The sequence below is a fragment of the Oryza brachyantha genome, chromosome 7 (genome assembly GCF_000231095.2).
Source record: "Oryza brachyantha chromosome 7, ObraRS2, whole genome shotgun sequence".
Lineage (NCBI taxonomy): Eukaryota > Viridiplantae > Streptophyta > Magnoliopsida > Poales > Poaceae > Oryza > Oryza brachyantha.
In genome coordinates, this window is record NC_023169.2 from 9,293,906 (window position 1) to 9,305,841 (window position 11,936).

At 39.6% G+C, this 11,936-nt stretch overlaps 1 protein-coding gene across 1 annotated transcript; it reads left to right on the forward strand.

The window, feature by feature from the left end:
- Window positions 1–1,224: 1,224 nt before the first annotated feature.
- Window positions 1,225–2,710, forward strand: LOC102722029 (aquaporin PIP2-5-like). Its single transcript, XM_006657600.3, has 3 exons — window positions 1,225–1,868; window positions 1,976–2,116; window positions 2,219–2,710. The coding sequence occupies exons 1-3, from the start codon at window positions 1,254–1,256 to the stop codon at window positions 2,327–2,329; spliced, it is 867 nt and encodes a 288-aa protein (XP_006657663.3). The 5' UTR covers window positions 1,225–1,253; the 3' UTR covers window positions 2,330–2,710.
- Window positions 2,711–11,936: the final 9,226 nt, after the last annotated feature.

Sequence of the window (11,936 nt, forward strand, 5' to 3'; positions counted from 1 at the left end):
ACGATGAATTTTGTAGAATTGTAATACTCCATCCATTCTAGAAAGATTTTTTTATCTCCCTTATTTATTCCCTGAAGCCTCTAGTTTTTAAGCAATTATTGTATGGTTTGGTAAAGGGGGAAGATATGTGCCTTAATATTTGAAAAAGTAAGGAGCAATTGTGTTAAAATTTAAAAAGGTGAAGAATATTTTAGTGTTTGTGTCTTTGTATTGGTATATGTGGAGCGTTCTAAAATTTTTTAGGACGCTGGAGTAGTAACTAACATGATATCAAACGTGGACAGCATCGGGGACTGACGTGTAATTACTGATAATTGCATGGAGTTTTTTTTTGCAAAAAAAAAGTGCTGACATGGCACCGTTAATTCTCACCGATCCCAGGTGTTTAAGGTTTCTTTGGCTCTATAGTCTTCCTGAAATTCCTCGTTTCAAATGAGGCATAGTGTGTAAACCCATTTGTAATTATACCACATACTTCGTCTGTTTTCTAATATAAAGTGCTTTAGCGATGCTTACGTATTTATGTTTAGATTTATTAGTATATATTTGAATCTAACATTTTTACACATTGAAACGGACATAGTATTCCATAAGTTACACCATCTCCGGATCATCTTGTTTGGAGAAGTAACTGGCATCGTCGGATAATCACTTATTTCTCATATGTCATCTAAATAGTCATTCCGAAATTTTTAAAAATAAAAACATATTAATATAAGATATATCACCCCTACAAACATACAAGTTTAAATTAAAAAATAAATTAGACTAAACATATTCATAGTTAAATTTGTTATTTTTATTACAACTTGCAGAAGTCAAATTTGATGTTGCATATTTATTGCGTGATATGTCTCGTATTAATTTAGGTGACATACAGTAAAAGAGTGGATATCCTAATAAAAATACTTTCCCATAAGTTACACCATCTCCAGATCATCTTGTTTGGTAGAAAAACAACTGCCATATGTGGTGGCTTTGTGCAGCTAATGACAGAGCAGAATAATTAATGTTGTGCTAAAAAGAATTGTACATGCTACAGAGTTCATAGGCTCACAGCTGACAGAGTTTGCTGTATAATGTGGACAGCCAAGAGCAGTACATACTTTCCAAAAACATAAGAGAAAAAAATCGTAATTTGATTTTAAAATTTTCTCACTACCCTTAAACCCTATAAATACATCTCATGACAGCCACAACTCCAAAAACACAAACACTTGCAGCTCCAAGCATTTGTTGCACACTCGGTCACCATGGGCAAGGAGGTCGACGTGTCCACCCTCGAGGCCGGCGCCGGCGGCGTCCGGGACTACGAGGACCCGCCGCCGGCGCCGCTGGTCGACGTCGACGAGCTGGGCCGGTGGTCGTTGTACCGCGCCGTCATCGCCGAGTTCGTCGCCACGCTGCTGTTCCTCTACGTCACGGTGGCGACGGTGATCGGGTACAAGCACCAGACGGACGCCGCCGTGGGCGGCGCCGACGCGGTGTGCGGCGGCGTGGGCGTCCTCGGCATCGCGTGGGCGTTCGGCGGCATGATCTTCATCCTCGTCTACTGCACCGCCGGTATCTCCGGCGGCCACATCAACCCGGCGGTGACGTTCGGGCTCTTCCTGGCGCGCAAGGTTTCCCTGGTGCGCGCGGTGCTGTACATGGTGGCGCAGTGCCTCGGCGCCATCTGCGGCGTCGCGCTCGTCAGGGCGTTCCAGAGCGGGTTCTACGGCAGGTACGGCGGCGGCGCCAACGAGGTCGGCGCCGGCTACTCCAAGGGCACCGGCCTCGCCGCGGAGATCGTCGGCACCTTCGTGCTCGTCTACACCGTCTTCTCCGCCACCGATCCCAAGCGCAACGCCCGCGACTCCCATGTCCCGGTAAGCATCGGAGGCGATCGACGCTTCAACTTCGCGATTAATTGCACATTGCAAGAACTCGATCTGATTATCGCCTCTCTTTTAATTTTCCGATGAATCAATCAAAGGTCCTGGCGCCGCTGCCAATCGGGTTCGCGGTGTTCATGGTGCACCTGGCCACCATCCCCATCACCGGCACCGGCATCAACCCGGCGAGGAGCCTCGGCGCCGCCGTCGTCTTCAACGACAGCAAAGCATGGAGCGATCAGGTACGCTCAGCTCCTCCAAGATTGCTACCATTAAACAAAAAAGGAAAAACGCATGATCATCAACTCACATTTGCACTGCTGTTCATCGATCTTGTGACGCAGTGGATCTTCTGGGTCGGGCCGTTCATCGGCGCGGCGATCGCGGCGTTGTACCACCAGGTCGTCCTCCGCGCTAGCGCCAGGAGCTACGGCTCCTTCCGGAGCAACGCCTAGCTCCTGGTTTGTGGAAGAACGGAGTGAGCAAGGAGCACTGGTAGATCAGAAGTAGCAGTAACTTCAGTCAAAAGTGAAGCCTGCAGCCTGCAAATGTGTTGTGGAAAAACCATTGTACCGTGGCTATGTCCCTGTGTACCTTTCTTTGTCTCAACATAAAAATCAGCTAGTAATTAATAAATTATGGTGGGAGAATGCAAGAGATGAGAAGAAAATATGGGGAAATTTAACTATTTGCCACTTTTAGATTTGGCAATTAGCCAAATGCCACTTTTATCGTTGCACTTATTTTTTTGTCATGAGAAAGAGAAACTTTCTTAACTTTTTACCATTTTCTGCACTTTGGAGTGCCACATGGCAAGGACGCGCACAATTACCACACTGCCCCTTATTATGATAGTATGCAATTAACTGCATTATAAAATTGAAACAGAAGTAATATTCAACGATTAATTAATAATATTGATTAATATCCATAATATTAATTAATATTAATTAATATTAATTAATTAATATTATTTTGTTTTAAATATTATTGCTTAATATTATCAATTAAATATTATTAATATTATTAATTAATCGTTGAATATTACTTCTGTTTTAATTTTATAATGAAGCTAATTGCATACTATCATAATAAGGGGCAGCATGGTAATTTCGCACGTCCTTGCCATGTTGGCATGCCCATGTGGCACTACAAAGTGCAGAAAGTGGCAAAAAGTTAAAAAAGTTTCTATTTCCCATGGCAAAAAAAAATAAGTGTAAGAGTGGCATTTGTCTAATTGCCAAATCTAAAAGTGGCAAATAGTTAAATTTCACGAAAATATGTGTCACTTCTTCGATTGATTTTGTGTACAAAACATCACGGGATTCCATTGCATAGATGTTGAGAGAAATTGGACCTACGAAAACCATTGTAGGGGGAAAAATCAACCACAACGTAAAAAACAAGAAAAACTAAGGAAAAATGTCATATGTGTAAATAAAAAATAATTTATGGATAAGACTTTTATATATGTAGTCTGAGTGATCCAGCGAGGCTGTAAAATAAACTTTGGTGAAAAAACTCTAAAATCAACTCTAAATTTAATTTATGGTTGAAAAATTAAATTATCTATGCTTCAGAAGGAATTCGTGGATTCCCACCAGGCATGTTTTCTTAAACAAATAGAACCAACCATAAGACAACAGGTGATTTTAGTAAGCCAGAAAAAACATGAAGATTTATTCAAATACTGAATGGAATTGTGCAAGCCTAGGACCAAGTAAAATGCATACCGATAGAACTAAAACTGCATGGATAAGCTAACAAACGGAACCCATATTTGAGAAAGACCCAACAAGAGCACCAAAAAGGAAATTATATAATTTATGGAAAATAAGATCCGGTCAAAAACTCAAAATTGACTATAAATTTAAAATTAAAAATTTAAATTTTGATTTATAACGAAAAGTGAAAAGACATTTGTTGACCTGGTCCTCGCACAAACATCTGCGTCGTAGATGCCCCCCTAGATGACCACATATTGTGCATTGAGATCATCAAGTTTTTTGTTATTATCATCATTAACAAACTAATCCAACATGTTCCTGTCTTGCATAATATCCTTCCATTAGTGGGTAATTAACATCGACATTGCTAATCTTAATCTTCCGAGACTGAACAACAAAGCAATAACATCTTTCATGGCTAACACCATTACATCACTGAGGTTTTCCTTTCTTTCTGGCTCCTGTTGATTCACAGGTCCTTCTCTGGCCCAAATTACTTTACATAGACACCGGGAAGAACAATATTTGCCCCAAAACTTTTTCAATATTTTTCAGCAGTTCATGACGGTGGTCGGTAGTGTTGCTGCTCTATTGTGCTCAATTATTAGATGTGCACTGAATTTATCTTCTAACATCGCTTTCAAATAGGTCAGTCGGTGGTACTTAGTTCCTGGATGAACTTTTTTATTATTTCATCCGTCAAATCATGGTGACATTTTAGCATCAGTTGATCTTAAGCTGATTTGACATGTCCAACTCGGGTAATGGTCACGCAACAAAAATATAAACCCTCACAAAATGGCGCTACAAAAAGCAGTAAAACAGATTGCATCTAGATGGATGAAAACACAACCACCCAAGTCCATATACATGTCACGTCCAGCAAATCGAGATTTGGAAGGAGATTAAGGGCTTGTTTAGGGAACTTGAGATTCTGACAAGCAGCGGATGAGAAGCCAACTTTCATAATATGGAAAAGCTGGGTTTTCCAGCTTCTATTTTCTAGTTCATTTTCTGGATTGTATAACTTCAGATTTTCAGAAGCTTAGTGTTGTTTAAGAGAGTTTCGGACTTTTGAAAATTCTGTGAGAATATCCAACTGTCATAGGCTTCCCAAACATGCACTAAATGCAAAACAAAATCTTTGTGAGCGTAACCGCACGTTACGCTGGATAGCGGTAGCGGTATGGTTTAATAAATTTTGTCCAAATTCAAAATTTTAAAAATTCAAATAAATTTCTCTAAGTAGTGCCCATCTCTATTGCTATTTGATGTAAAAAGCTTTTAAAAATGACAAAGTTTACTTTATATTTTAGGGCTCAAGTGAAATTAGAAAAAGTAACTTTAAAAACAGCACATGGTTTGGAATATAATTTCTCTTAAAAATATATACTAATGGTTATGCCAGCAATTTAATTCAATGTTACATTATTTTTCTTGAGCTATCTACAATTTTCTAGAATTTTTACTATGTTTTCCATTTATTTTCAATTTTTCTTTATAAGTTTCAGCGAACTCTGGTTACCATGGGTTACCTACCATATCAAATTGTACATTTGCCACATATTATTGTGGTTATATTTAAATTCATATTTATATATATGAATTTGTCATGGTTACCGTGAGGTAACCAGTTGCCAAGAGCAGTAACGGTAAGCTCCACGGTAATGGAAACCCTAATTACAAGGTCCAACAAATGAACAAAAGAGTCTAGCTAGTTCGAATTTCAGCATGGCCCCTTCCATATGTAATGGAATATTGTAAGTGTTATTGGATGGTCCAGTAGGAACAAATGACAGTTTCTGTTCAGCATCCCCAATAATCGTTACAAATCTCGTCATCAAACTTTTGCTCGAGTTCAGGAATCAGGATGGAATCAGGATGGATCTCAAAGTACTCATCATCCGCTGCCACTGTGCTGATCTTTTTCTGATCACAAACAAGATGTTGGAGTTAAGAGAAAATGATCACATATATATTTATTAAAATATTGAGAAAGTCTAACAAATGCCATTGGCAAACACTTAATTCTAAGAAACGTCATCGATGAATGCGAGTTCTAAGAAATACCTTCGTACAAACAAATTTGTCTGGAAAATGTCATCGCCGTTAGGGCCCATTAAATTTTTCGTTAAGTGCTATAGTATGAACTGTGTATTTAATGGTAAAAACGGACGGAACCCTAACAGTGATGGCATTTCTCGGACAAATTCGTTTGTAAGATAGCATTTCTTAAAACTCGTATTCGTCAATGGTATTTCTTAGACTTAGACGTTTGTCAATAGTATTTTTTAGATTTTCTCTATAATATGTCTGACCTTCATCTCTAGCATTTCAGCAATCTCCTGTGCCCTTTCTAATTCCTTCAACGATGCATTTCCGCTACATTTAATTCAACTAACCGCATACTCCCTCCGGCTCTGGAATAGATGTCGTTTAGAACATGGTTTAGCATATCATGACGTAATTAATATGGGCCTATTATTCCATGTTTGCCCGTATTAACTACTTCTTAGGGCTGTTTTCATTCAACAATTGTCTTCCATCGGACTAGCTAGCGTAGTGAGCATGGGTCCTCGAGGTCGCAGGATTGATTCATGCCTTGTTTTGGTTATTTTGCATGCCGGAGATGAAGTGGTTTAGCTTTTCGCATACTGGTATTTTGCATGACGTTGTTTTTCTTTTCATTCGCACCATGCATGCCACTCTTTTTTTCATTCCCATCCTGTGTGCCTGCTTTTCTTTTCACCGTGCCCTCCCCTCTTGTTTTCATCTCAGCCTATTTAGACACAAAGCAAGCAAGCCAGTAGTGCATCGTCTAGGGACCGAAAATGGCATAGTTTTTTCTAGGCTTTGATTTGAACCTGGAACCTCCAAAGGTGGAACATGACATCAGTAATACTTTACTTCTTCTTCTTTCTTTAGTTTCCGTGCAATTATCATTTCAGTGTGTCATCGGTTCTTAGTCTTCTTTAATAGGATTTGATTTAAAAATGGAGGAACAAGATGATTTCATCAATTTGAACTTGCCACTAGATGGTAGTGCCATCAATTTTGAAGCACCTCAATATGGTCAGTTTGTTATTTGAAATTTTTTTATCGTGCTTTTGTTAGTAGTACTGGCTAAAATCTAGTCTTGTAGGTGGATTTAACCTTTACTTCGAACTTGCCCGTTGTGCTTTTGATTTGCATTTTTTACTTGTGTTTGATTGGCAGTGCTTATTCTACGCTTAGGTGATGATGACAGTGATGTGATGGGCTTTACTGAGGAAACAAGTGATGGATTAGAGATGGAGGCTCCCGTGCAACGTTTTGATTCTTGAACTTCGACATGTGTTTTTGTCCACTTGTACCTGTGTTGAATGCCATGCCCATACATTTTTATTTTAAACTTCTAGGTCCTAGTAGAAGGAAAGATGGTACTGATGAATTTAGAAAACTAATTTACCAAACTTTATTGGCTAGAAGTAACAAGGAAGGTTAGGGAAGATGGTTACACGAGAGGTTACATCTCAATTTGGTTTGCATATTTGTACTGTTTAGAATATTTAAAAGAGAGGAAAAGAGTCACTAGCTCAAGACGTTATGGTCAATGTAAAAAGTAGAAAGAGAGGTTGTTCGGGCCGTAAGGATATTCCTATTGATTTGGAACATTTATGCAATATTCCTCTCAATGAAAGAAGGCCATTAGAAGTTGTGAGCAGGCGCCTCCATGCTAGCAAGGCAAAGTTGATTCGGTACATGCATAAAGGGCTACTTAGGCATCATTCAAACAATATCTAACCTTACCTAACTGATGCAAACAAGAACACTAGGCTACGTTGGTGTGTTGATATGCTTTATCCAGATAGCATACATAATGATCAAAGGTTCAAAGCTTTATTTGATCATGTATTCATCAATGAGAAGTGGTTTTTCCTTACACAAAATTTTGCAAAATATTACTTGCTACCCGAGGAATATGATCCACATTGTTGTAGTAAAAGTAAGAACTACATTCCATGTCTAATGTTTTTGGTTGTCTCAGCTCGACCAAGGTTTCATAATGAAGTTTGTATTTCTAATGGAAAAATCGAATGCTTCCCTCTTGTAACTTATGAACGTGCTAAGAGGAGTAGCGTGAATAGATAAGACGGAACATGGGAAGTTAAACCAATTATTCATATCACAAGAGATGTTATTAGGGAGTTCATGGTTAAAAGGGTGTTGTCGGCTATTAGGGCCAAATGGCCACGAGAGGATATTCACAATCCTATCTACATTGTTCAAGACAATGCACCATGACATTTGGAGGTTAATGACCCTTTGTTTTGCCAAGATGCTAAACAAGGAGGATTCGATATTAGACTAGTTTGTCACCCTCCAAATTCTCTGGATTTCAATATATTGGATCTAGAATTCTTTCGTGCAATTTAAGCCGTTCAATACAGGAAATCAGCTAGAACAGTCCAGGATCTTTCTCCAACTGTGCAAGAGGCAAACTTTCTAGTACATTCATGCAAGTTAATTATGTTGCATACTCATTCTAACAATTTTTTTCATAACTAAAACAATCTTTCAATGAGTATTGTCCAGAGAAGGCTAATAGAATTTTGCTCACAATTCATCTAGTTATGAAGGAAGCTATGAAGGTTGCTAGATCGAACAAATACACAATTCCTCACATGAACTAGAAAAGACTAGAGACACTAGGTCGGCTTCTACTGCAAATTGCTTGTGAGAGATCAATAGTTGACGAGGAAAAGGCAATTCTCGCTGCAGGAAACAATTAGATAAAGATTAGAACTAGAAAATTCTAATCATATCATGATTAGAACTAGCAAATGTATGAACCGTTGAAACTGGAACTAACTTTTTTACTTACCGATGCTTTAGATATTTTGTTTGCCATCTTCCTTTGCAGCTTGTTTCTGTGTATACATATCATCGAGCACTTTGAGAACGTGCTTAGGTAGTAGAATGGTCTCGCTGTCCATGTGAAATACACTGGCATTAGGAACCAGAAGCTCACAATCGAAGTCATCAAGGCCATAGATAATCTATGCCGAGAGCGCATAGACATCGTGAACCAGACCACATCGTGAACATGACTTCTGCTGAGCAAGGCGGTGAGCATTGTAGTAGGCTTTCCGGTCGTCAACGGCATGTACACTCCCAAAGCACTCGCATGCAAGTGTGTCGTCCTCCTCCTCAATCTCAGGTGCCCCGTCGTCCAATGCGACACCATTGCGCTCATCCTCTGGTGCGTCTTCCTCCTCCGAGTCAAGCATGACAGCCATGTCCATGCAGCTTGCAACGTCGCGCGGTGAGCCAAAGTGCCGGAGCAGCGGGGGAGAGATGGGATAGTAGGACGGCCATGATGCGGTTTAAAGAACAGCGTGGAAGATGGGAGGGCAACGCGTTGCGGTTTAATGCCGCTTCAAGAGCGAGCTCGTCAAACCGCAGAAGCCAATGCATCCACGCACGTGCAAGGATAAAGATGTCCAAAATGGACGTAAAATAACATAACACACTGAGTTTTGAAATTCACAGTTTCTCCAGGATGACTATAATTCTAGAACCGGAGGGAGTATAGGGAAAGTTTCATAGTAATATCTGAAGGGGCAACAGTAGAAACACCAATTATACTTTAAGGAAACAAATCAGGGGAGAATAGGAAGGTGGAACATAAGAGAGCAATTAATGCTCTCCAGAACATCAAACTTTCTCTTGTACTGGAAAGTAATAGTTTGGGATCTCAACACCAACATTACATCTCCTCTGGCCCTCCTTCCATTCCAAAATATAAGCATTTATGTGATTTAGTTTTTATATCATAATATAAGTATTTTTAAACTGATTCCAATTATTTTACTTATTGCAATGATGGTAGAGCCAATCAAATACTTAGAAAGATAACCTAATCAATTTATTAAAATTAAAAATTAACCACTGAACATACTAATAGGGAATATTTTAACTTCTCCTTAATTTTGGAACAAATGATATCTCTCTACACAAACATATAAGTGATTTTTCTATATTCAGAAAGATTAACAGTAGGAAATGAGAGGTTAGTTGAGGGGTATGATCTCGAAGAGGAAGGTGTGGAGGAGGAGGTCTTTGCTTGTCAAGGGAGGTGACATGTCAAGGGGAGGTTCACTGCCAGCGGTGCATGCAAGAGTGGAGAAGGAGGTGGCAAAGCTCGCGTGGGAGGAGGGATTGCAGCTTCCTGAGAGGAGGAGAGGGCTTCTCATCAGGTTGGTGCAATGGCTATGGTGGCAGGAATGTCATGAAAGGTAGGACGCAGTGACTTGCAAGTGAAGCGAGGAAGTGAAAATTACTTCTGCCCTCGTGAGGACAGGATCCTTTCCCATGGAATCAAACTGGATTGGGTTGGGTTTTCCTCTACTCGTGGGCTTCCAAACGCACATGTAATTTAGCATGTGGAGTTTCTCGGGGGCTTTTATCCCTAATGAATGTATCAAAATCAAGGTTGGATTCTAGCCTGCCAAATGAGGCCTAAGATACTAAGCACTGAAACTAAAAGATACTCCCTCCATGTTTAAATATATGAAGTTGGTTAGTTCAAAATTGAACTAACTGACGTCATATAAAAAAATAGGAGGGGTACTAAATATAGTTTAGTTAATGATGCATTAGATATTGGACATTGATGATGAGAGATTTGGATGTTTCCAACTCCCGTTGCGCAGCTTCGCACAATTTCCACTTTTAACATTAGTTTCGTAAAATTGCTGCCTTACAACTCAATTACTTTGTCATTTTCAACTTTTTTAATCATGTTCATTTCTTTGAATATTAATTGACTGGGAAAATGACTGTAGCACCCTTGTTCCTCTTCTTATATCTCTAAAGACCAACATGATTGAATCGTTCACTTGGTTTCTTCCAACGCAGGCTGAGCATGGGCGATAAAGAGAGGTTAGGAATCATCTCCCAAACCCATTTCCTTTCCCTATTCCATGTCAAATCTGAAGTGTTTCCGCCACCTCCCTTTTATACCCTTCTATTGTGCTGCTCTCTGTTGTCTCTGGTTTGGTTTACTCGCGCGCACGAGTACCTCAAATGAGAAAGCCTCCAAAACTCCATTCGTTGAGTACTTGCATGTGTAGGCATGCGATCATGTTTTTTGGAGAACGCCACTGGCATGACTGCTCTTATCATCTTCCTGGTGCACAAGGATTATTTTCTTCTTGGCGCAGTGCATGAAGAGGATCAACTATTTTATATGCTTCCGGCTACTACTTGTACGACTAGTTCCTCTCTCTAACGTGTTGACCCTTAGCAATGCTAGCGGCATTGGTGATGGGGGAAATGTCAACGGCAGCAGTGGCAGTGGTAGCAGCGCTGCATCTAGAGGATATTCCTCATCCTCCGATGTGTGTTTCTATCATCCGTGCAAAATATGTTGTTAGATAACTATTTTTCTAGTAGCATATACATGTTTAGCGCTAGCAGTGGATCACTCATGTTCATGTCATTCATACATACTTCTATATATTTATGAATTAAAATATGTTGAACATATATCAACAGAAATAGAGAAACAACAATCCATGCGTGGTGGGTCTATCTAGTGAATGTTTGTGCGAAGACCAAACTGTAATCATATAAACTTTACACACACAAGATTTAAGCATATAAACTTTAGACGTTTAAATTGTTAGCTTATAAACTTTACATGTGCAAACATTAAGCATATAAACTTTGTGCATATAAATTTTTAATAGCTAGATAAACATATTGTCGACAATCGAGATCGGCATATTCTATGGGGTGGCAAGAAAGGAGCAGAAATCAATGGCTATGCAGTAGACAGGGGATTACCCATGTGGGCTCTCAAGATGGGATAATACTCTACTCCTGCTAAGGTTTTATTTGGTGTAGAATAGATCGCAACAATGAGTTTAACAATCTAGAAAACACCCCCCCTTAGGGATCCCCTTCCCTCTGTATATACCGAGGGGCAGGGTCTTAGAGATAGAGACCTAATCTACGAGAATGAGTCTATCCGACCCAGATACAACTAAATACGGTAATCTAGGGATATAATCCAAGCCTGACCGTATACTAACTGACCTGGCCTAATATTATATCGTTACATCTGTCTTTGCAACTCAGAACCCCTTTTCTACACAGATAAGTACAATACATGGTATACCCTATATTCAGGTATCCCACACATATGTATTCAAATTGGAGATCGAATCCTAGTCCGAATTGGAGTCGAATATTGTACAAACTTTGATATTGCAAACTTACATGTATAGACTTTTCAAAAAAGAAAACCAAATAGATGCCAAAAAGGGAAACAACAAGTGCTCTCGTGGGG